Source organism: Carcharodon carcharias, chromosome 1 (genome assembly GCF_017639515.1).
Source record: "Carcharodon carcharias isolate sCarCar2 chromosome 1, sCarCar2.pri, whole genome shotgun sequence".
In the NCBI taxonomy this organism is placed as follows: Eukaryota; Metazoa; Chordata; class Chondrichthyes; order Lamniformes; family Lamnidae; genus Carcharodon; species Carcharodon carcharias.
In genome coordinates, this window is record NC_054467.1 from 57,578,980 (window position 1) to 57,605,580 (window position 26,601).

Below are 26,601 nucleotides of genomic sequence, written 5' to 3' on the forward strand. Positions count from 1 at the left end.
CCCGTCGGCCCTCCAAGCCTGCGCCGATCGTATTGCCTGTCAACTAAAACATTTTGCACTTCTGGGGTCCATATCCCTCTATTCCCATCCTATTCATGTATTTGTCAAGCTACCTCTTAAACACCACCATCATACCTGCTTCCACCACCTCCTCTGGCAGCGAATTCCAGACACTCATTACCCTCTGCATTAAGAACTTGCCCCTGCAGACCTCCTCTATAGTTTTCTCCTCTTACCTTAAATCTATGTCCCCTAGTATTTGATTCTTCCACCCTGGGAAAAAGCTTCTGACCATCTACTCATATAATTTTGTAAACTTCTATCAAGTCGCCCCTCAATCTCCGTCGCTCTAGCGAGAACAATCCGAGTTTCTCCAACTTCTCCTCATAGCTAATAATCTCCAGACCAGGCAGCATCCTGGTAAACCTCCTGTGCACCTCTCCAACGCCTCCATATCCTTTTGGTAATGTGGCCACCTGAATTGCACGCAGTATTCCAAGTGTGGCCTAACCAAGGTTCTATACAGCTGCAGCATGACTTTCCAGCTTTTTTACTCAATACCTGTGCCAATGAAGGCAAGCATGCCATATGCCTTCCTGACTACCTTATCCACCTGCATTGCCACTTTCAGTGACCTGTGCACCCAGATCCCTCTGCCCGTCAATGCACTTAAGTGTTCTGCCATTTACTGTGTAATTCCTGCCTGTATTAGACCTTCCAAAATGCATTACCTCGCATTTCTCAGGATTAAACTCCATCTGCCACTTCTCCGCCCAAGTCTCCAACCGATCTATGTCCCATTGTATCCTTTAACAATCCTCTTCACTATGTGCAACACCTCTAACCTTAGTGTTATTTGCAAACTTACGAATTAGCCCAGTTACATTTTCCTCCAAATCATTTATGTTTACTACAAACAACAAAGGTGCCAGCACTGATCCCTGTGGAACTCCACTAGTCACAGGTCTCCATTCAGAAAAGCACCCTTCCACTGCTACCCTCTGTCTTCTATGACCAAGCCAATTATGTATCCGTTTTGCCAGCTCACCTGTGATCCCGTGTGACTTTACCTTCTGTACCAGTCTGCCATGAGGGACCTTGTCAAAGGCCTTACTGAAATCTATGTATATAACATCCACTGCCTTTCCATCGTAGGTCATCTTTGTCACTTCCTCGAAAAACTCGATCAAGTTAGTGAAACACGACCTCCCCTTCACGAAACCATGCTGCCTCTCACTAATATGCCCATTTGCTTCCAAATGGTAGTAAATCCTTTCATGACAAATCTTCTCCAATAATTTCCCTACCACTGACTGGCCTGTAATTTCCTGGATTATCCCTGCTACCCTTCTTAAACAATGGAACAACATTGGCCATTCTCCAGTCCTCTGGGACCTCATCCATAGCCAGTGAGGATACAAAGATTTCTGTCAAGGCCCCAGCAATCTCCTCCCTTGCCTCCCTCAGTATTCTGGGGTAGATCCCATCTGGCCCTGTGGACTTATCCACCTTAATATTCTTCAAGATGCCTAACACCTCTTTTTTGATCTCAACATGATCCAGGCTATCTACACACACTTCACTAGACAAATTGACCACTAAGTCCTTCTCTTTGATGAATACTGATGAGAAGTATTCATTTAGTATCTCTCCCATTTCTTCTGGCTCCACACACAGATTCCCACCTCTGTCCCTGAGTGGGCCTACCCTTTCCCTGGTTACCCTCTTGCTTTTTACATATGTATAAAAGGGCTTGGGATTTTCCTTAATCCTGGTTGCCCATGACTTTTCATGACTCCTTTTAGCCCTCCTGACTCCTTGCTTAAGTTTCTTCCTACTTTCTTTATATTCTCCACGGGCTTCATCTGTTCCCAGTCTTCTAGTCCTTATGAATGCTTCCCTTTTCTTTCTGACTAATCTCACAATATCCTTCCTTATCCAAGGTTCCTGAAACTTGCCATACTTATCCTTCATCCTAGCAGGACATGCCGGTCCTGAATTCTTATCAACTGACGTTTGAAAGCCCCCCACATGTCAGTTGTTGATTTGCCCTCAAACATCCGCCTGGGCAGTACAATACTAAGCAGACCTGTACATTTTTATTTGCAGTGTGAGTGTTTAGCTACTCCAAGTATTAGGTGTACAAATTTTCAAATCCTGTTTTCTAGATTCTGATGCAGCATTGTGGTAAAAGCATTAATATTACTCTTGCCATTGTGCCCTGCAGTGCTGATTTCTGTCTCTACTCAAACTGAACACATTAACTTAATTTATACAGATGCCTGCATATTTTTCATAATTGATTTATCCAGTTTTCAAAGTTACAGTGCTAAATTAAATGTTACAGAAGGGAGTTGGGTTATTATCCAGTTAGAAATATGATTGTGGTAATAAGGCTATAATTAGGCAGATAGATAACTAAATAGCATATGAAAGGTTGAGATGCATGTTGTTGAGGGCATAGAGTTATTATCCAGAGGAAGTTCACATCTTTTGGTAAGGTTCCCCCAGTAGCAGAAATCAGAATCAATTCTGTGCAGTACTCAGATCTGTGCATTTTGTGACTAAGGAAATTTCAACACTGTTGAGACTGACCCAAATTATATGGTCCTCTTGTCCCCAACTTCCTCCTTTGTAAAATTTTAAATAAGTTGCAAAGCAGCCATAAAGACATAGCAAATTATTCATGGTCCAGTAGCATTAATGTTTTTTACAAACTAAATGGTAATTCCCCTTTTGAATTTTTCTTGTGTTCTCAATTAGTCCACTGATGCTGATGCTGAAACATATGTTTCCTTATTCTGTGAATAGGTTCTTGAAATGGTTCAAGAGCTGAGCGTACTGCCTAACTTTCAAAACACATGATGCTTAATTTTTAACCACTGATACCAGTTAATACTTGTTCCTGCTAAAACATTCCTGGATGGTGGAGTGTAATGCTAGCATATTCTATGATATTCGTTGCCAAGCTTTTTTTATGTGTTTTAAAATTTTGATGGAGATGTTGAATCATATTCAAATGAATGCAAAAAAAATTGACATTTTGCAAGTTGATCTGCTTTCATAATTGGAAAAACATTTTTTCGTACAGGAGAAAAACTGCTGTGGTTTCAAAGCCAGCTAGAGCCTAGCAAGACTGAGTACAGTAAGCAGGAAGCCTGTGAGATAATAGAAAGGTAAGAGAAAATTTTGGAAAAAATTCGTAATGTTATTTCTTCTGCAGGAAAAGTTGATGGAGCTGGTTGGTGCAAAGCATTAGCACACTGTTCCAGGGGCTTTAATTTATCAAAAAAAGCCACAAATGGAAAACCAGAATAGCAATGATTGACATATCTTGCTCTGTCTTTCATTCTTTCATGAGGACTTGCATTTTAAACTTGCTTCTTGGATTAATTAATTGATTGGTTGCATACAGCAGTAAGGGAAAATACTCAGTGCCCAAAGACATAAGCCCAGAACTTACTGTCGGATTGCCACTTTGCTACTTTTACATACCCAGGTCGGGAGCTGCACATTTCTCGCCCGATCTCCTGAGAGAGACCTGGTGAGAAATGTGCAACGCAGCAGCTCCTGAGCCCTTCCAGTGCAGGGCAGCAACATCAGAGGAAGTGAGGCACCAGCTGCCATAAAGCAGTAAGTTTAAAGGCCCCAGTCATTTTGACAGTAGAGAAGGTAAGTGGGTGAGAGATTAGGGTGGTCGGCATTAGGGTAGGTGAGGGTACTTGAGGGATTTGGAGGATAGTTGGGGTTGGCCTGAGGGGTGGAGGTTGGGTGGCAGTTGGGGAGGTGGAGGGATAGTTGGCGAGGGTTTGGGTGGTAGTTGGGGAGGTGGGGAGATAGTCCGGGGGGGGGGTCGTTGGATGGTAGTCGGGAAGGGGTTGGGCGACAGTCGGGGAGGGGTTGGGTGACAGTCGGGCAAGTGGGTGGATGGGAGTGTAGTCGGGGAGTGGAGAGCAGTCGGTGGATGGTATGGGGCGTAAGGAATGTTCAGAAGGGGTGGGGGTAGTCGGGGGGTGGGGTGCTGCTGGAGGGTGTCGGACAAATATTCAGTGGATGGGAGGGTAGTTGGGCGGTGGGGATAGTCGGGAGGGTTGGGGTGGGATATTGCAGTAGTTAGGCAATGGTGGTGTAGTTTTGGGGGTTAGGGGATCGGGAGGGTAGCTAGGGGCTAGTTGGGGGTGCTGATGGGTTAGTGGGGGGAGTATTAGAGTATTGAGTCATTGGGAGGATAGTGGAGGGTTGGGGTGTGGTTGGAGGTGTGGGGGAATGTAGTTCTGGGGGTGACAGTATTTCGGGGGCTTGGGAGGGTAGTCGGTGTGTGTTGGGGGGGGGGGGTGAGGGATAGTTGGCTGTTGGGGACAGGGTAGAGTTAGGAGTTAGAATTGTTTTTTATCCTTCTCGCCTTTCCTGGGTAACTATTCTGCTAAGAGAGCCAGAACCATTTGAAGTCTCCGATTGTGCAGAGTAATTGCACAAATTGCAAAAGTTTAAACTCCCATGTGCTCCTTGCCTGGGGATTTCGGGGATCTCCCAGTGCATCTTCAGGGATACCTCCGGGGAATGACCCTCCTGGAGTGTGATGTTCTGGGTCATATTGTATTTTTGTTGTTAGAATTAGAAAGCTAGATTAAATTTCTGTTCTCTAATGCTTCATGAGCTTTAATATGAAGTGTTTTAAGGAAGGAATTTTAGACTGTAGAATGCATATATTAGGTCCCACAAAATATGTAAAGAATATTTTATTCGTTTGGTAGTACAGAACTTGAGCATTGCTGAAAAAAGAGACATGTCTAAGCTTTTCGTCTTGCACTCATCAGGACACCTCACAAGAATATCAATATAAGGGAAAACAATAATTGATATTATATGTGAAAATAGTGCTGATTGTTTGGCAAGTGATGTGGCCATGGCGAATGCACCAGTGATGGTAACTGACAGTTAACTGTCAAGCATTGTTTGAAATTTCAACCAGGCAGCTTGACCTTGATTGGTCAAGGCATTGCCCTGAGGAATGAGTCAGTGAATGGCTGTCTTATTTTGTTTAGCTGAAACAGGTGCAATGTGTGTGCACGTTCTTTCTGTTTGCAAAGAACAGGGTCCTGTGTATTAATATATGTAGCTTCTAGTACATGCAGATGCACCACACTGCGAGCCCAACTGACAATCTTAAATTGGTTGTCAGCATAACCCTTAGCACACTGAGGATTACTTAGCAAATGTTGTCTATTCATGGAATCACATCTAACATTGGACACTGTTTTGAGTTTTGCAAGCACAGGCTGGTTGGGTATGGTCTGTCCCCTGCCCGTTGAAAACAGTGACTGGGACATGTTCTTTCGGGCGAATGGCCTACATACCTAGCATCACATTGGCACTGAAATTCATATATCACATTATTCATTTGTGTGATAGGCGGAACATCTTTTTGACTTGACGGCAGCATCCTGTTAGTGGTGAATACCACTCATGTTGCTGCTGCATAGTAGTAGCGTGAAACAACTTCACCTGTTATTCAAATTTTTGAGATACCTAGCAGCATTTGAATTAGTGTCAATTTTTAAACCTCTTAAAATAAAAAAAATCCTTTTCCTTTTTGAGAACTTTATTGGGAACCAAACCTCAAACCTTTAAACTTGTAATAATTGTAATATACAGTACCAAAATAAAACCACCTCTTTCTCAAGTGTATGAATTTGTATCCAGATTAAAAGCCCCACATGTTTATCAACACACATTCTTTATTTTAGATAGCATCATAGTTTTTCAAAAGTAACTTGCTAAAAGGTCTGATACTCATTGGTCAATGTGCTTGTATCAGATCTCCTGGCCTGAATGGGTGGAGTTGAACTGTTTTTATAAAGTAAAGCCTCTAAACCATGACTATACTGTGGCATTAAAAATCTGCATATAAATTCTTAGATTCTTAAAGCTGCTAGAAATCTTGTTACATTTGCATTTATCTCTAAATAAAAGTATAAAAGTCATAATGGGATGGGTTAATTAACCTGAAAGCTCGTGGATAGAGTTAAATCCCTGGTAGTCTGCATGAGGGTGGTGCAAAGGCTAGTTCATTTCAAACAAAGGAAAACCCTGTTATATCTTTAAAATAGCTTCAAATTGTGATTTTTGACCAGAAAACTGAACTTGAACCTTATAACTTAAAACACTGGTTTATTTGATTATACTTTAATTTGACTCTCAATCCAAGGCTTTTAACTTAAAGTGCTGAACTCCACACACAAATGACTATTTAGGAAAGAAAACGCATTAAAGCTTGCACACAAATTCTATATTGCACGCAAACACACAATATAAAGATATGTACAGTTCCATTCTTATAACATTTATCTTAACACCTTAAAACTTACATATTCTAAATAAAACTTCAAGTAGCAGTGAGGGAAAAGGGATCTTCGAGACTCTCACCTACAGGGACAACAAAAATGACCGAAGTTCACATTTCCTCTGACCCTGCCTGTCACTGCTTATTAACCCCCCTCTCCCGCCCCCAAATCAAAATCTGTTAATGCTCATAACTACATTTGTCTACTTTTAAATTTGTTGATGCACATCTTAATATCAGCTTTAATATCAAATTATTTCAATTACCCCACTTAAGTTGGTCAATTATATTCTCTCTGTTCAGCTATTAAATTAACTGCCGTTACACACTTTGCAATCTTTATTTCTATTTGGAATAAACGTGTTCCTCAATCTTCCAAATTTTCTCTGTTAAAACATCCTTCCTGCTTCCGAAAACTGCTCCAAAACCTACCTTGTTTTCTGAAAATATTCCCGGACCTTTATCCTTTTGACAAATCATGTGAAAAATATTTTAACCTGCTGGAAAGGGAACCCGACACCAGAGGAACTAACAACTTAAGCCCCTTTTGGTTGTGTAAGTGAATTTCTAAGATGCTACCTGACTATGCACACACAATTAAAAATTTACAGAATGCTAGTCTGTGGCAAGTTCAGCAAGAAACAATGATATGCTGATAACTGAGTGGAGAAAATTTATTACAAGATGCCTGCATTAGTGAGATTTTTTGGTCAACACCACCTGTTTTTATTTGTGAATGACTGTTTTGTCACATTGACAGATTAAGTCTAATCTTAACTCAGTGATTTAATTTGAGTTATCTAAATTTTTAAATTTGAATTGCATAGAATTTTAGTTTGTTTTGCGTAAAACAACAACTTTTTTTATCAAAAGTAGATTGTTATCCCTTTGTTTAAATTGTAGCTCAGTGGCAAAATGAAACATTTATCACCAATTACTTAGTGTCACTTAGCAATTATAAATTATGAGTTAGCATAAAGCTCTGTCTGAGAAGAGGAAAATTTAAGACTGGAGTATTTAAGTGGGAAAGGGCAAACTTTTTTCAATATAGTGCTGGATTTTCATGAGTCTGGGAGACTCTGTGGACCTTTAAAAATGGCACTTAAGACCCGATTCCAGGACTCCCAGCCCCATTCCTGACACCCCCCCAATTTTTTTCAAGGCATGATATGGGTGCAGGATGATGTGGATCGTGAATCGGCACCTTGCACTCCTGACCAGGCTACCTTCACTGTGGGCGTAGGCATCTCCTAGCCCTCCACAATTTACGTGGAGTTGGGCCAGCATTTCAAGGAGCTGTGCTTCATGGCTTCTCAGAGCTGTTGTGGACCATAGTCTGAATAAGGGAGCCTTTTGAAGGTAAGTTCAAAAGGTCTTACCCATGCCCCCCATACCAACCTGTGCCCCTCAACCCAACCTCTGTGGCCCCTTATACCTCCATGCCTACCTATGCCCCCCCGGTAGCAAAAATCCTGGGTACTTTGTCCTGAGGCGGGTGGGCTGAGCCAAGAAATTTCCTGACTCCTGCTACCCACTTCCAGCCCAAAATGTCAAGAAGTGCAATTCACAGATGTGACAATCTTTGATCTGGAAACAGTACAGTAAGTAAAAGTTGTAATTTCTTCAAAATGTCTATGCAATCTTTAATTGGTTTTAAGGTTTAAGCGTTTGTATCAATTGTAAAGAAATCTATTGTAATTTCCTTGGCTAATAAATACTGGCCCGTGTGGCTTGGCAACCCTCAGACACAAAGGTGAACTGCAGCAGAGGGGAGAGCAGAGAAGGCACATTTACGAGAAGCAGAAGAGAGGGTTACTGCAGAGATTGTGACAATTTTACTGCTACGTTTTCCCAAAGCTGACCAGGCTGTTTAACGGGGTTCGTTAAAGAGGTCAGATTAAAGATTCTCTGGTGCAATGTGTGCCATTAAGACTGACATCAACCTAGCTAAGGAGTTTCTGTGGGAGTGTGCATTTGGATAAGACAGTCACTTGGGGTCCTTGGGTAGAATATGGCTGCCAGTGAGCATGACTTGAGGGCTGAATTGATTGAATGGGAAGGCGAGAGATCTTATGCACCAGAGGCTGAGATAAAGAACTTTGGAACTGCACGTGGTGCCACATGAATGCAGGAAGTCTTGTGGGTGCTTCTGGTTATGTAAGAGTACCTTTGTTGTATCAATTATTTAAAAGTGAAATTTACCTTTTTGTTTGAAGTATCATTTGCCTGTTAATTCATGTTTAGTTTGCATTGGTTCTGATGTGCACTGAAATAAAAGCTAGCAAAAGTGGAAACTTGTTGGTAATTTCTTCATTTGGCGGTCATTCAGTAAAATTATTATTTTGGTTTACAGTTCCCATAGGGGGATCCTAACAAAACTGAGGACTTGAGTCCTGGATCGAACCCAAAGACTGTAAAACGGGTTCATTGGGACTCTCCATTTAAATCAACAAGATTTAACTTTCACTTTTGCTATATTTTATTGTGAAATTGACGTGTGTACCTTTTGAGTTTCAAGCCTTTTTTTGAAAGGGAGGATCTGACTCTCAGAGAAATAAAACGATTGTGAAAAGAATTCTTACAGGCTGTGGCAGTGCACTTGGAGATTGCCATAAGATCAGGAACTAAGAAGGATGGGATCCTTGAAGAATTAGCAAGGCATCTGGATCTCAGGGAAGAAAGGACTAGTGATCAAATACATCCAGAATTGAAGAAGAAATAGCATTAAAAAAGATTGACTCAGAAAAAGAGAAATTAGCAAGAGAGAAAAGAGGGGAAAGACATAGAGAAAGAGAGATGAAAACTTGAAATGGAACGTGAGTTCCGATTACATGAATAGGAGTTGATGAGAAGTGAAGCTGACTTGGAGAGATAAAAACAAAAAACTGCGGATGCTGGAAATCCAAAACAAAAACAGAATTACCTGGAAAAACTCAGCAGGTCTGGCAGCATCGGCGGAGAAGAAAAGAGTTGACGTTTCGCGTCCTCATGACCCTTCGACAGAACTGTCAAAGGGTCATGAGGACTCGAAACGTCAACTCTTTTCTTCTCCGCCGATGCTGCCAGACCTGCTGAGTTTTTCCAGGTAATTCTGTTTTTGATTTGGTGAGGAATTCTCACTTAGTATCTAAATTTAGTGAGGAGGGAATGGAGATGTAATTTGAGTCCTTTGAGAAAATTGCCATGAATCTGATTTGGCCAAAAGAGCAGTAGACTATGCTCCCACAATGTGTTTTGGTAGAGGACGTTTTGGAGGTGTACTTAACTCTTTCAGAAGAGCGCTCGTGTGATTATGAGGAAGTAAAATCTGATGTATTCGATGCTTATGATCTGGCTTCAGTAGCCTACAGGCAGGATTTTAGAAATATGAAAAAGTGAACAGGCCAGACCTAGGTAGAATTTGCCAGGGAAAGGGAAATGGCACTCAATGGATGGTGTAGGTTGATGATAAACTTCGATAAAGTTATGGAGATGTTGTAGGTGGAGGAATTTAAAAATGGTGAGCCTTTGAGGTTAAGGACTTGCCTGGAAGACCATCAATTCCATAAAATAAGGGAAACCTTGGTAATAGCAGACAATCTTGAGTTACTTCATAACAGGTTCCATTTTGGAACCTTTCATAGAAACTGGAATGAGGGGAAGGCCCTGCTGAGGAAGGTGAAAAAGATAAAGAATCTAGGACCCCCTCAGATTAGTAAAAGTGAAGGTTCGGAGGACAGGTTCAGTTCAAGGGAGCTGATCTACTTTTGCCACAAGAAAGGGCATGTGTAGGCTGAATTTTGGAAATTAAGAAGCAACCCTGATGCATGAGTTCAGTTGCACAGTGCTCCTTCAGAAAAGATTGTCTTAGTGGGTAAAGCTTAATTTCTCCAAGCTTACTGATAGAATGAATCAGGGTGCAGGTAATTATGGGAGCTTTGAGGGTAAAGCGTCACTACTTTTGTCCGGTGAGATATTCAAGTCAGTTGTTATTCTTAGGAATACGGGGTTGGGCTGGGTGGGGGGCAGGGAAGGGGGAAGATGCAGACCCTGGTGTTGGCCAATATCTTGACTCGCCCCAGATAGTTTGATGAATGCCATGGCATTAATCGATGGAAGCTATTTACTTATGCCTTTGTATAGAGTTAATTTAAAATGTTCCTTAGTGGTCCTGTAATTCTTGACAACACAATGTCCAATAATTTGCTTATTGACAGTGTAGATTTCTTATTAGGAAATGACCTATCTAGGGATAAGATATTGCTGTCTCCAGTTTTTGGGAATGCCCATTGAGGCTGTTGAAACTGAAATTGAACAGGAAAAGCCAGGTGACTTAAAAGAACTTTCTGTAAACCTGTGAGAATTAATATTTCGAATAAAGATGCTAGGCACTTAAGTCTACTAATTTTAAAAGGGCATTGGAGCATCCAGTTGAAAAGGAAAAGTTAATGGCAGCTGGAGGCGAACTAAAGTCATATGAATTAAAAATGCAGACAAAGTATGAGCTTGAAGAGGCAAAGCAGATGGCAACAGAGGGAAGACATGCTTTGAAGGAGAGTGGAGAAGCTGTGTCTAATGCTGACACTATAGAGCTTTGAGGAAAGATGCTTGTTTTTGAAAGTAAATTAAAACTTCAAAATGAAAGGATTTAAACAAAGCTTGAACACTGGGATGACGAGAAGCAAAAAGAATTTAAGGAAGTTTGTGCGGTAAATAAAAAGGAATATCAAGTTTTCTTTGCTGATCATCAACATAACCTGAATGAAGTTCTCATAGAAGCTGAAGAGAATTTTACTCAACAGGTAAATGAACTACTTGCACAAAAGGAGGCAGTATTAAACCTGCATCTCCTGGAAAAGAAAACAGAAGGTTTAGATCATGAAGAAGAACTTGGAGTTAAGTGATCCTGAATTTAAACAGGACTGGATGCAGGAAGAATATTTCCTCTGACTTTTGGGGGGGCCGGGTGGGGGGGGGTGTGGTTTCCAGAACAAGGTGTCACGGTCTCAGGATATAGTGTAGACCATTTAGGACTGAGATGAGGAGAAACCTGTTCACTCAGATGGTGAACCTTTGGAATTGTCTACCATAGAAGGCTGTGGAGGCCAAGTCACTTGAATATGTTTAAGAAGGAAATAGATTTCTGGACTCTAAAGGCACCAAGGGCTATGGGGAGAGTGCAGGAGTATGGCGTTGAGATCGAGGATCAGCTATGATCATATTGAATGGTGGAGTGTGCTCGAAGGGCCAAATGACCTACTCGGGCTCTTCTATGTTTCTATGGGGCGAATCCAATTGTTATGAAGGACACTTCAGATGTTTGGTTGAAACTTTTTTCCAAAAACTTGGGCATGGAAAACCATGTAGCCATGGAAGAAAATAGACCAGGAGTTAAAAACAAGTGATTCAGAGTCTGTTTCAAATAGTGGAAGCCCAGCTTTAAAGGAAAACAAAGGAAATTGCCAATTCCATAGGCTAAAACGCGATATAACAGGAATTCCAATACCTTGGATTCCAGTTTACAGCCGCCTGTACCCCGAAGCCAGATGGTTTGCCAGCAATGAACAATGTTGTTCTTGATAAAGTTAACCAGACTGAAAAAATTTAAAAATCTTTGGACTCCTATTAATACTAAACCAGGGTCCTGACTGTACAAAGTCCAATACAGATTTAAAAACATGAGTGCAAAACCAAGGCTCTAGTCTATATAGGCCACAACCCTGGTGTTCCTAGAAAAGTTGGAAACCAAAAACCAAAGGCTATTTCAGTATAGTTTGATGCTAAGGCTATTTATACCAAATATTATGCATGTTTCAGAGTGAACCACTGTGATTGCAGATGCCTTGTCGAGAGTTTAGAGCACAAGAGATGGTAACAATGTCATAAAGTCAGGTGAATGTATTGGGTTCTGTAGGACTATAAAATGACACTATGCAATGAAGCTTGTTTTGTAAATAAGATGTGTTTTAAGAATGTTCAAAAGGACTTTTAATAGTTAGAATCAATTATAAAGAGATCAATTGCAATAAAAAGAGATCAATTGTAATATCTTTAGGTAATAAGAAATACTGGCCCATGTGATCTGGCGACCCTTGACTTGGAAACAGTAGCAACAGGCGAAAAGTTAAGAAACAAAGAGGCCTTGTGACTGGCAGACACAAAGGAGAGCTACGGCAGAGGGGAGAACAGAGAAGGCACATTTACAAGGAGCTCTGTGTTTGTCATACAGTCAAACAGGACAGAAAACTGAAGACAGGGTTAGAGCATGGATTGTGAATTGGATAATTTTACTGCTGCTGTGTGTTGTCATAGCAGACCAATTCATTTAATGGGATTTATTTAAAAGGGTGATAAAAAGGAGTCTCTGGAATATATGCCATCAAGACTGTCGTGAATCTTGCAAAGGAGGTTCTGCAGGAGTAACACCTGTCACTGAGTCCATTGGTAGAATAAGGCTGCTAGTGACCGTGACTCGAGGGGCAAATCGATTGAGTGGGATAGTAAGAGATCTTATGTACCAGAGGCTGAGTTAGAGAACTTTGAGACCACACATGCTATTTCATGTCTCTGGCGAATGATGCCAGTGCTTGTTTTCGTGTAAGATGCATCTTGTTGTATCAGTTATTTGAAGTGAAATTTGTTTTTTTATTTGAAGTATCATTTGCCTGTTAATTCATGTTTAGTTTTTATTGGTTCCAATTCATGTCAAAGTAAAAGCTACAAAAAATAGAATCCTTTTGGTAATTTCTTCATTTGGGGATCAGTCATTAAATTTGGCTGTTGACGAAAAGGGAGCCATCTTACTGAAGCTTATCGTTTTGCACTTATCAGGACAAATGCAAGAATGCCAAATTTCAAACAATCACAACAATTTACAGTACAGGAAAAAAGGATGCTGGTTGGTTGGCAAGTTGACTCAGGTCACGGAGTTGCCATGAAGAAAGCAAGGGGTAACGATAGGCACTTGGGTAATTCAAAAAAGGTACAAGGTCTGAACATTTCCTTTGTTTGCAGAGGACTGGTCCCTGTGTATGAATATATGCCGCTTCGGAAAGAGCAAATGTATTACGAACTCAATTGATTGGGTAAATTCGTTGTTAGTGTAGCTTTTACCACATTCCGGATTGCTCATGGGATCAGCCAGAAATAGGGGAGGGACTTCTGGATCCAGGTGCACCTGTCATTTTTAAAGATGCTGGAGCCTCCATGACTCCACGAAAATCTGGTCCTGAGTCTTGACAAGCTATGTCAAGTTGGTGGTGTTTGCTTTATTTTTTTTATATTTTTTGCAGTAAAGTTCATTTTTCTTAAAAACTAAAATCTTGTGTAATTTCTTTCAGCTAATCACAGGGTTTTCAAATTTCTGTTTAAACATTAATGGTCTCCACAGAGATTGTCACAATATTCAGAGTGACTTTGGGAATAGTAATTTATTTTTTTCATTTTAAAGTGCAGACCCTTATGTATTCTATGTAAACATTGGCTCAGGTTTTGTAATCAGAAGTAAAGGAATGGTACTTGCTGGTCATTGCATTTACAGATGTCCACAGTGTTTTAGTGGGCTTTTGAACGACAATTTACAGTAACGAGATAATAAAGGGAAAATACTGAGATGCTGCAAACCTGAAGCAAAAACAGAAAATTCTGGAAATCTCAGCAGATCTCGCAGCATTGTGGAGAGAGAGAAACAGTGTTAACATTTCAGTTCAATGACAGTTCTTCTGCAAATAGGGAGATGCTCTTGTCCATTGACTATTATTTACCATTCACAAGCATGTCTCTAGGAGACACTGCAAGAGGTGGTGTAAGTTAAAATATTGGCCTGAATTTTGTGTTAATAGTAATAGTGAGGCTAACAATGCTCACCGTTATTGTGCAGTAAGTCAGACAGCAACTTTTGGTATCCGAATGTGCAAAAGTGCAGAAGTTGCAGTTAGATATAATCACTCCTTCACAGACTGCTATAACAGTTCTAGCTAACAGACTCGCTGTTTAAAGGCATGCAATAGTGTGAACTGGGGGTACTTGCTCACTAATTCCCCACTAAAGAGGCTGTAAAAAGGTAGGCCTGATGCATTCAGGAATGAGCGAATTTTTAACCCCATGATAAATCATAATTATTGAAAATCACCTCTGTGGCCCTGAAAATATAATTTTACAATTGTGGACATAATTCCTTCAGAAGTTAATTAATTTAAAGAATTTGTTTTTACTTCACCTGTCTCTTTTATCCCTCCTCATTTTTCTCTCTCTCAATCTTCCGCTTTCTATACATGATTTAAATCAAATTTATACATCCTGCTTAATACTTCTGGGTTAAAACTCACCGGGTTAGGCATTGGCTTAGAGACGGGGAGGCAGACTGGGGCTTGTTTTGATGTTGGGAAATGTGTTTCCCCAAATCATCTTTAACTTTTTCTGTATATTCCCTGCCCTCTTTGACAGGCTAGCTGCTTATTGGGCAGGACATCCTGCAGCACAAGGCCACTGGAGAGCTGGATTGAAAGCAGGTGGATCTAGTGGGGGCGGAGGCTCCAATCATGGTCAGGGGGTGGGTGGTGGGGTATAGATGGCAGTTGAGAAGAGCAGATGGCAGTCATGGCCATTTGTTTGTGGATTTGGGGGAAGCAAACAAATCATGGTGGGATAGGGGTTTATTGCGTAATTTATTGAGTCTGGAGGAAACATTCATGCTCCCTTGGCCCAAAAACCTTGCTGTAAAAGTACTTGCCATTTGGATTTAGTCATTATCATCTACCACAATTCCCCAGACCAGGCAAACCTGAAATCTGCACCTAAGCATCGAATCCCCATGAAGAAACTTAGTCTCATTAAAATATGTAAACAACCAACTCACCTCCAAGTCCACTTGCATTGAAACTGGCTTGAGGAGCCTTAGATTCACATTTCAGATTTCTGGCTTTTTAACTGCCCTGTTGAACTGAGCCCAACCACCTTTTAAGGGTTAAAATTGCCCCTCTTATGAATCGGCGGGGATTCTTCCAGCTGGTTGAAGTGCCTTGATGCCGCTTGTTCTGCTCTCAGATTCCATGCTGGATCAGGCGCCAGATTACAACAAGCCGCTGTTCAAAAACCTGCTAACACTTTCTGGGCAGCTGTCAGGGTAGTGAATGGTGAGCGCTGTTCCTCCACTGCTGACTCAAAATCCAGACCAATGACTTGCAACTTTACTGGGTCTTATATATTAATTACTTAGGGAAATCTGATTTCTGCCTCACTCGAGGTATTTGCACAGGTTCGATACTGAGTTGGAGCAAATTGAATTGACGAATAGCATCAAAGGCAGGCAAGGAAGACAGCACGAGGCTCGGGAAGCCGTTCTCAAACACAGCATTGAACGTGAGAGGAGTCTGTATGAAGAAAATGGAATAGGTATGAGTACTTTATTTGTTACCTTACCAGTCCCCTCCTATAAATATTCTTAAAGTATTGATATTTGATAAGTGTTTAATTAAAAGTGGGTTGCGCTCTAATTTTATTCTTATAATCTGGACTCAGCCCAATTAACCAATTTCAAATGTGCTCTTTCAAATTCTTAATATCAGTTTGTTGGCGTGTGGGTTTCTAATGGTACTTGGAAGGGCAAAAGTAATTTTCAATCTTGTTTACCTCTAATTAAAATATAATATAATGCGCCCTGGTTTCACAAACAAAGGAATAGGGGAGGCCACTCAGCTCCTTCAGCATGTTCTATCATTTTGTTAGATCATGGCTGATCTATATCTCAACTTCATTTACTTTTCTCCATGTTCTTGTTACCAATAACTAACAAAAAAATAATAATTTCAATCTTGCAAAAGCCAGGGAACTGGTATGTTCTGCAAGGTCTTCAGCACATAGGCCAATATACTATCAAAGTCTTTAGCCTTTGCCGTATGTTAACCGTGCGCATCTGCTTCAGGATGTCACATGAATGAATCAGATTTGCTGGATAATGCATCCATGATGGTGGGGATCTTGGAATGAGGCCAAGTAGCTTCATCCATTTGGCATTTTTGGCTGCAGATGTTTACAACCATTTCAGCCTCGTCTCTTGCATTTGCTTGCATACAGCTGAGGAATGACGTGTTCTTTACCTCTATTGAATGTAAATACTGGAAATCCCATAGTAAATATTGAAGTTCATAACCCAGAAGACATTTTGTGTACTTAGTGCCCTCAATGCTTTATCTAGATGATGGCCAACATTGAGGAGTACTGATTCGTTGGTCAACCAGTGTTGTCAGTAGCAATCAGTAGAACAATTCACTAGCCTAGATTGACCTGTAGGCATGAGACTTCAAGAAAACAATACCCATAGCTATAACTGTGTAAACTACTGGCGCTGTTACATCCTGGAAAATTAGGTACACTGCACATACTCAGACAGCACAATCCAAATTCATCTTTCAATCACATAGGACGTCGGAACATAGGACTTAGGAGTGGGAGTAGGCCATTCGACCCTTCAAGCATTCTCCACTATTCGTTAAGATCATGGCTGGTCTGATTATGACCTCAACTCCACTTTACTGTCTGCCCCTGCATAAACCTAGATTCCCTTGTCTATCAAAAATTAATCTAACTCAGCTTTGAATAAATTCAATAACCTAGCCCCCACTGTTTTCTGGGGCAGAGAATTCCACAGACTAACGACCCTCCGAGAGCAAAAAAAAAAAATTCTCTTCATCTCTGCCTTAAAAGGGAAGCCTCTTATTCTTAAACTGTGTCCTCTAGTTCTGGTCTCTCCCACAAGAGGAAACATCTTCCTGGTATCCACCCTTTCGAGTCCCATCAGGATCTTATATGTTTCAATAAGATCAGCTCTCATTCTTCTAAACTCCAGTGGGTAAAGGCCCAACCTGTTCAACCTTTCTTCATGAAATAAGCCCTCCATCCCAGGAATGAGTTGCACGAATCTTCTCTGAATTGTTTCTAACACAATTATATCCTTTTTCAAATAAGGAGACCAAGACTACACAATACTTCAGATGTGGTCTTACCAATTTTATTAATAAAATTGGTATTATGAAAGGGGTTTTATTTTTAGAGAGCTGGAGTTCAAAGTGGCTGGTGATACAATGAGACTTTACATTCAATGGGCTGCGCTAGGTATAACAAGACAACCGTTTTGTGTGTGTAGAGCAGAGGCAATGTGAGATCAAAAGCAGCTGTAAGCCTTCAACTGTCTCCACAACAATCAAGGTGAACAGAACCTCATTTTGACTTTGTAAGGTGAAAATGCTTTGCCTGGTGTCTGGTTAAGTACATGGGTTGCTGTTGCTTTAACAGAGATTAGTTTGGGAATTTGTTATAAGTTATGATCGTATAATTTGTAGCCATGTATACATATTTAACTTGTTTAAATTAATAAAATGTTTCATTTAGCTTAATATAAAACCCCTCGAGAACTGGTGGTATGATTTCTGAATGTAGAGTTGCATCTCAAACATAACACTTAAAATTATAGGTTATGACAGTTGTTTAAAGTTTCCCGCTGGGGTTTTTAAAAAATAACTTGGCTTTACCAGCTGCTTGGTCATAACAGCCTTTTCCATGGTGACAAAAACAAAAAACTGCGGATGCTGGAAATCCAAAATCCAGAACTGTTGAAGGGTCATGAGGACTCGAGGCGTCGGCTCTTTTCTTCTCCGCCGATGCTGCCAGACCTGCTGAGTTTTTCCAGGTAATTCTGTTTTTGTTTTCCATGGTGACGACTGTTTTCAAGTTCCTCCCTCCCTTTCGCCTTTTGCTTTTCAAGTATCTTTGGGAAGTTTTCTAAGTCTTCTACAGTGAAAAAAGACATAAGATACATATTCAATGCTTCTGTCATTTCATTATTTTCCATTATTAATTCCCCAGACTTTCACCCTAGAGGATCAACACTGTCTTTAGTTACTCTTTTCCTTTTTAAATACTTGTAGAAATTCTTACTATATGTTTTTATATTTTTAGCTGGCTTTCTCTTATACTCTAATTTCTCGCTCTTATTCTTTTAGTCATTCTTTGCTGGTTCATAAATCTGTCCATTCTTCTGACCTACCATTAATCTTTGCAGATTAGCCCAGTGTTTCTCTCAATTTGATACTATCCATAACTCCCTTATTTAGCCCTGGATGATGCATCCTTCTCCTAGAGTCTTTTTACTCGCTGGGATAAATCTTTGCTGAGAATTATTAAATAGCTCCTTAAAAGTCTGCCACGGCACCTCTACCGTCTTAGCTTTTAACCTAATTTCCCAGTTCAGTTTAGCTAACTCTGCCTTCACACCCTTATAATTACCTTTATTTAGCTTTAAAACACTAGTCTTAGACCCAGACTCCTAACTTTCAAATTGAATGTGAAATTCTATTATGTTATGATCGCTGTCGCTTTGAGGCTCCTTTACTACGAGGTTATTGATTAATCCTGTTTCATTGCACGTTAACAGATCCAGAATAGCCTGTTTCCTGGTTGGCACTAGAATATACTGCTCTAAGAAGTTGTCCCAAATGCACTCTGTGAACTCATACTCTATACACTCATTTTCCAGGCTACCTTTGCCAATCTGATTCACTCACTCTGCATGTAAATTAAACTCACCCATGATTATTATAGGACCTTACTTCACCGTTTCTCCTCTATTTTATCTTGTATGCTCTATCCTACAGTGTAACTACTGTAAGGGGCCTATAAACTACTCCCGCAACTGACCTCTTACCTTTCCCATTTCTTATCTCTACCCAAACTGATTCTACATCTTGTTCTTTCGAGCTAAGGTCATCTCTTACTACTGTCCAAATATCATCCTTAATTAACAGAGCTACCCCCCACCACTTTTTCCTAGTTTCCTGTCTTTCCAAAATGTCAAACACCCTTCAATATTCAGATTCCAGCCTTGGGGTCTCTGTAATGGCTATCAGGCCATATATATTTATTTCTATGTGCAGTAACAACTTATCTATCTTGTTGCAAATGCTAAGTGCGTACAGATACAAAGCGTTTAATTCTGTCTTTTTACCATTTTTGCAATTTCTGGCCTTATCTGCTGGTGCACACTTAAGTTTGTACTCTCTGATTATCGTTACACAGATTGCTATCCTACTTACCCTCACATGATCACTGCACCACACTATTCAGTTTAAAGCCCTCTCTACCGTCCTAGTTATACAACTTGTCAGAACACTACTCTCAGCATGGTTCAGGTGAAGACTGTCCCAACAATATAGCTCCCACTTTTCCCAGTATTGGTGCCATTGTCCCATGAATTGAAACATTTCTCCCACACCAATCTTTGAGCCGTGCATACATCTCTAGTCTTATTTACCCTATGCTACTTGTCTCATAGCTCAGCTAGTAAGTCAGATTATTACCTTTGAGGTTCTGCATTTTAATTTAGCCCCTAGGTGCTCATAATTCCGGAGCAGAACTGCCCTCTGGTGTGAGTATTAAATACCACTTAGATGAAAAGCTTCAGTCGCCTCTGTGCCAAAGCTAAACAGACCACCAGTTTAGACATCCATGACCTACAGTTTGCAGTTGTTGTCCACTCTGCACCAGATTTGCAAGCCACTCTCAATCTCTTTAATCCTGCATATAAGAGACTTGACCTGATCTCGAATGTTGCCAAAATAAAACTCATAAGTCAACCCATACCTGATCAACCAAATATTCTACCTCCCATATATGTTGAAGGAGAGACTCTGGAATATGTTGAGCACTGGGCAGCTATACCTTGGCTGCCACCTCTCTCAAAAGGCCATCATTGACGAGCAGATCCAGCACCAGATCAGCAGAACCAGACCAGCTGCACCAGCTCAGCTTTCTACAAACTACAGCAGCAAGTGTTTGACAACAAAGAGCTCCACAAATCAACAAAATTCCTAGTGTAGAGAGCAGTTGTTGTCACCACATTCCTGTACTGCATTGAGACCTGGACATTCATTTGTGCAGTTGTTTGAAACAAATTGTTCGTGCAGGTATTGCAGGCTAGAAATTGGTCTAGGCATGCATCTGGTAGAAGCTGAGGCTCAGCCATAATTAAACCTTGAACCTCATTTTAATAACTGCTACACTTGTTGCACGCCTAAAGGTAGCTTGCTCGGTGCAGCAGGTCTCATTTGGGAGGCCAATTGAAAGATTGTTATAAAAGTCAAGTTGTTAGGCAATTAAGGCATAGACAAGGGTTCTAATGTTGGTGAAGAAGAGGTAGGGAAGATAGGCAGCGCACTGATCTAAATCACCAGCCAGTAACTTTTGCTGGAAATCACTTGTGTGCATGTGATCAGAGGACACTTTAACCTTATAATGTACTTGTCCCTTCTCTCCCCCTGCCCATTATTGGATTCATTCTGCTGGCAGAAGAAATTTCCAGAGGATTTCCATGGCCTGTGGAGTCTTTCCTCTGTCATATGTCAATGCATTAGAAAGATGAGAGACAGAGGAAGATAATTGGCCGAGGAAAATCAAAAACTTACAAAAAAGACACGAAGTTGCTCCTAAAAGGTTAGGGCTGTATGATATGTAATAATGGACCAGCAGTGACACTTTTGGGTACTTGTTTTGGGCAAATCTGCCCAAATTTACCTTTCAAAGCATTTATTTATATATCTTCAATTTAGTGGCAGTTTTAATTTTAAACAGCTTAATGACTGCTAAGTTAGTGGAAGTGAAATTTTAGAGCAAAGCCAGTATTCCACAGCTTGTTTTCAGGCTACTGGTTATCTTTCACTATTACTTTAGTATTTTCAGACTCAGGGTTCTTGATTTTGAATGGAGCCCATTATCCTCTTGTTTTTTCACTGTGCTGTACTATAAAAGAGATCGGAAGAAAACTCATTAAGACAAAACCTTTCTCCCTCTTTGGTTCTATATGATAATCACTCCCAAATTGGGAGGATAAATTGGCGAGATTGACCAAACCAAGCACAGGTTCTGAAACAGAAGATTCCTTCCAGAAATTTGTTTTTGTTAAAAAACTGTTTAACTTCATGAATGGATCCTTTTCATAGGTTGCCAAGTTAAGTGTGTGATTAGGAACTTGTATATTGATGCTGTGACTTCAGAGAGTGGCATTTGATTGTAATGCACCCTCCCCCTCCACCCACCACCAATTTTCTTGTACCTAAATGCAGGTTCAGCTTGTAGCTTCAGTTAAAAAAAAACTCCATGTTTCACGCCTCAGACCTTTATTCTCAGGACCTTGTTCATTATTTTAAACTTTTATTGGCAGTAGAAGTAGTGCATCTGCATTGAGTAGCTGACTGTCAATATAAAAGTGCCTTTGGGTGTGGTGCATCTATTTGAATAAATGCGAGAAATGGCTGCAAATGTTAGTTTGTTATATTCAGAAGTATAGTGCCGCTTTATACATATGCAACTTTTATCACTTAACACTTGCTGACCTTCATTGGAGAATTTTATAAGAGCGGGGGAATGGGACTGACTGGATTGCTCTATGTAGACACTTGATGGACCAAATGATTTTTTTTTCTTCTTTCACGGGATGTGGTCATTGTTGGCTAGGCCAGCATTTATTGCCCATCCTGAATTGCCTTTGAACCGCTGCCTTGAACCACTGCAGTCCATGTGGCGTAGGTAAGCCCACAGTGCTGTTACGAAGGGAGCTCCAGGATTTTGACCTAGCAACAGTGAAGGAATGGTGATATATTTCCAAATCAGGATGGTGAGTGGCTTGGAGGGGGATTTGCGGGTTATCCTTCCAGATCGTAGAGGTTGTGGGTTTGGAAGGTGCTGGCAAAGGAGCCTTGTTGAGTTCCTGCAGTGCATCTTCTAGATGGTACACAGTGCTGCCACTGTGCATTGGTGGTAGAGGGAGTGATGGTTGAAGGTGATGGGTGGATTGCAAACCAGCACTCCAGTTTTGTCTTGGATGGTGTCACGCGTTTTGAGTGTTGTTGCAGCTGCATTCATCCAGGAAAGTGAAGAGTATTCCATCACACTGCTGACTTGTGCCTGGTCGATGGTGGGCAGGCTTTGGGGAGTCAGGAGATGAGTTACTTGTCACAGAATTCCTATCTGCTAACCTACTCTTGTAACCACAGTATTTATGTGGCTGGTTCAGTTCAGTTTCTAGTCAGTGGTAACCCCCAGGATGTTATACTCAGGCGTTCAGCAATGGTAATGCCACTGAATGTTAAAGGGAGTTGGTTAGATGGTCATTGTCTGGCACTTGTGTGGTGCAAATGTTATTTGTCACTTATCAATTCAGGCCTGAATGTTATCCAGGTCTTGCTGCATATTGGCATGGACTGCTTTAGTATCTGAGGAAGCATGAATGGTGCTGAACATTGTGCAATCATCAGCAAACATCCCCACTTCTAACCTTATGATGGAAAGAAGGTCACTGATGAAGCAGCTGGAGATAGTTGGGCCCAGGACACTACCCTGAGGAACTCCTGCAATGATGCCTTGAGCCTGAGATGACTGACCTCCAACAACCACAACTATCTTCCTTTGTGCTAGGAGGAGAGCTTTCCCCCGATTCCCATTTAATCCAGTTTTGCTAGGGTCCTTGATGCAATACTCAGTCAAATACTACCTTGATGTCAAGGGCAGTCACTCTCATCTCAACTCTTGAGTTCAGCTGTTTTGTCCATGTTTGGACCAAGGCTGTAATGAGGCCAAGAGCTGAGTGGTCCTGGCAGAACCCAAACACAGTGTCAGTCAGCAGGTTATTGCCGTTTGATCGCACTGTTGACGACACTTTTCAACACTTTGCTGATGATGGAGAGTAGACTGATGGGGTAATTGGCCGGGTTGGATGTGTCTTGCAGGACATACCTGGGCAATTTTCCACATTGCAGGGTAGATGCTAGTGTAGCTATACTAGAACAGTTTGGCTAGGGGAATGTCTAGTTCTGGAGCACAAACCTTCTGTATTATTGCTGGAATGTTGTCAAAGCACTTAGCCTTTGCAGTATCCATTGCCTTCAGCCATTTCTTGATATCGCGTAGAGTAAATAGAATTGGCTGAAGACCAGCATCTGTGATGCTGGGGACCTCAGGAGGAGGCCAAGGTGGATCATCCACTAGGCAATTCTGGCTGAAGATGGTTACAAATGCTTGAGCCGCCACCTTTTGCACTGATGTGCTGGGCTCCCCCATCATTGAGGATGGGGATATTTGTAGTTTCTGCTCCTCCAGTTGGTTGTTTAATTGACCCTCACCATTCAAGACTGGATGTGGCAGAACTGCAGAGCTTAGACCTGATCCATTGGTTGTGAGATCGCTTAGCTCTATTGCATGTTGCTTTCGCTGTTTGTCATGCAAGTTGGCCTGTGTTGTAGCTTCACCAGGTTGACACCTCATTTTTAGGTATGCCTGAATCTGCTCCTGGCATGCCCTTCTGCACTCTTCATTGAACAAGGGTTGATCCCCGCTTGATGGCAATGATAGATTGGGGGATGTGCCAGGCCATGAGGTTGCAGATTGCGGTTGTGTACAGTTCTGCTGCTGCTGATGGTCACAGTGCCTCATGGATGGCCAGTTTTCAGTTGCTAGATCTATCCCATTTAGCACAGTGGTCATGCCACACAAAACAGTGGAGACTATCGTCAATGTGAAGACGGGACTTCATCTCCTCTAGGACTGTGCAGTGGTCACTCCTAGCAATACTGTCATGGACAGATGCACCTATGACAGGTAAGTTGGTGAGGATGAGGTCATGTAGGTTTTTCCCTCTTGTTGATTCCGTCACTGCCTGCCGCGGACCCAGTCTAGCACCTATTTCCTTTAGGACTCAGCTGGCTCGGTCAGTAGTGGTGCTATTGAACTACTCCTGCTAATGGACATTGAAGTTCCCCACACACAATACATTCTATGCCCTTTCTACACTCATTGCTTCTTCCAGGCAGTGTTCAAAATCAGCTGAGGGAGGGCAGTAGGTAGTAACACGGTAGGTGCCAATGTTTGACCTGATGCCATGAGATTTCATGGAGTCCAGAGTTGATGTTGAGGACTATACCACTGTTTTGCCACCTCTGGTGGTGATGCCAGGGACATTGTAAGGTATGATTCTATGAGTATGACTATGTTAAGCTATTGCTTGATTAATCTGTAGTACAGCGCTCCCAGTTTTGGCACAAGTCCCCAGAATATTAGTAATCCTAAGTAGACTTTGAAGGTTCAATGGAGCTGGATGTGCCATTGTTGTTTCAGGTGCCTAGGTCGATGCCGGATGGTCCGTCCAGTTTCATTCCTTTTGGAATTTTAGTGGTTTGATACAACTGAGTGGCTTGCTAGGACATTTCAGAGGGCATTTGAAAGTGGGTCTGGAGTCACATGTAGGTCAAACCAGGTAAGGATGGTAGATATCCTTCCCTAAAAGGCATTAGTGAAGCAGATAGGTTTTGGCGACAATGGACGATAGTTTCATGGCCACCATTAGGCCAGATTTATTAACTGAATTTAAATTCCATCAGCTGCCTAGGCCTCTGGATTGGTAGTCCAGTGGCATTACCGTTATGCCACCATCTCCTGTGCCGTAAATGACTCAAAGACCAAATGATTGCATTGTTCTTCAACCCCATTTCAGATTAGGAGATTAGGAGATGATTTTTTTTCATTTCATGTTTCTTTCACGGAAACCTCTTTGAGATAAGTGGTTATTGGCAGTGCCAGAGTTGAATTATTCACCTTTTTTGTATACTATCAGTTGGATGATAATTTTTTTTTTCTGCCTCTTCATGTTCAGATATGTGTTCATATTTATTATACCCTTTTGTTATCACATTTCTTGCCCTATTATTCACTGTGGTAATTTTGCACGTGGTTGGCAGCTGATGCAATTCTAAATTGTCTATTTAAGAAAAAAATATAGTTTAGAATTTAGTGCCTGGCTAAATCAAAACATGTTAATTAACAATTTTTAGCTGAAAGTTTTCACTAATACTTATAAAGCAATAGCTGGAATTTTATTCCCGGCATTCCTGGTGCTTGCCAGAAAGTACATTTTAGAAAATTCTGCAAATCCAAAGCTTGTAGAAGGCCCACTATAGGAAAAAATTAATCTCACCTTGAAAAATGTGGATTAACCAAAGACACCCAGCAGGAATATGTAAAAGCAACTTGTTTCTTACAAATTTGTCAGATTCCTTGAGGAGGTAATGGAGTTTGTTGATAACATTGCAGTCTACATTATTATACATAGGAAGTTTTGAAAGATATTTGAAAAGGTTCCCCATAGGAGACTTACTAATTAAAATTAAGACACATGGGGCTGAATACTGCACTCTTCAGGCGAGTGTGTGCCTGACCCGAACGAGCGTAAAAAGACGCGCAATGACATTGGGCGAGCGTCACACGAGGAGATATGTTATTAACATTTTTAAGTTCTTTACTTTGTATTTTTAAAATTCTTCAGCTCCCTGAGGTACAGAGCTCACTTCCTAGGGCTTGGAGCCATACTTGGTTGAATTACGTCTTCATGTTGGAGGGAAGCTACTGTTAGCTTCTAATGTTCACTTCGTGCATCCATGTCCGGATCGAGCCTGTGATGAGGTCTGAAGCTAAACAGTTCCCAAACTAAGCATAGCTGAGCAGGTTATTGATGAGCAATATAGGTCATTTGTCAGCACTGTTGATGACGCTTTCCATCAGTTTACGATGATTGGAAGGAGGCTGACAGGAAGCTAATTGGCCAGTTTAGATTTATCCTATTTTTTTTGTGAATAAGTTGCACCAATTTTTCACATTGTAAGTAAATCCTAGGGTTATAGCAGCGCTGGAACAGCCTGACTACTGGAGTGGCTAGTTCTGGTGTGTAGGCATTCATCTGGTATGTTGTCTGCAATGAAAACTTTCACTGCGCCCAATCAGAACTTCAACTATTTACGAGCTATAGAGATTGACATCTTGAGACTTTCGGCCATGAACCTCAGAGTTGTAATGCAACGGGTGAAGGGATGAACATACTGTAGCCAAATTTGCTGACAATGCTAAGGTAGGTATGAAAACAAGTTATGAGGAGGATACAAAAAGTCTGCAAAGAACTAATGATAGGTTAAGTGAGTGGGCAGAAATTTGGCAGATGGAGTATAATGTGGGAAAATGTGTGGTTATCCACTTTGGCAGGAAGAATAGAAAAGCAGAATATGAGAATATTACTTAAATAGAAAGAGACTGCAGAATGCTGCAGGACAGAGGGATGCGAGTGTCCTTGTACATGAATCATATAAAGTCAACATGCAGGTTAAGAAAAGCAATTAAGGAGGCAAATGAAATGTTGGCCTTTATTGCAAGGGGGATGGAGTATAAAAGCATGGAAGTGTTGCTTCAAC

The 26,601-nt window shown here is 41.1% G+C and overlaps 1 protein-coding gene across 2 annotated transcripts in view; it reads left to right on the forward strand.

Annotated features, from left to right (window-relative positions):
• tma16 (translation machinery associated 16 homolog) overlaps window positions 1-26,601 on the forward strand; it is a 50,515-nt gene that overhangs the window by 17,560 nt on the left and 6,354 nt on the right. The window contains exons 4-5 of one of the 2 annotated variants that reach the window (XM_041187009.1): window positions 3,092-3,176; window positions 15,579-15,715. In XM_041187009.1, coding sequence (XP_041042943.1) covers window positions 3,092-3,176; window positions 15,579-15,715 — 222 coding nt within the window. Of the gene's footprint in view, window positions 1-3,091; window positions 3,177-15,566; window positions 15,716-26,601 lie in introns of both variants that reach the window. The other variant, XM_041187000.1, reaches the window with a different exon arrangement.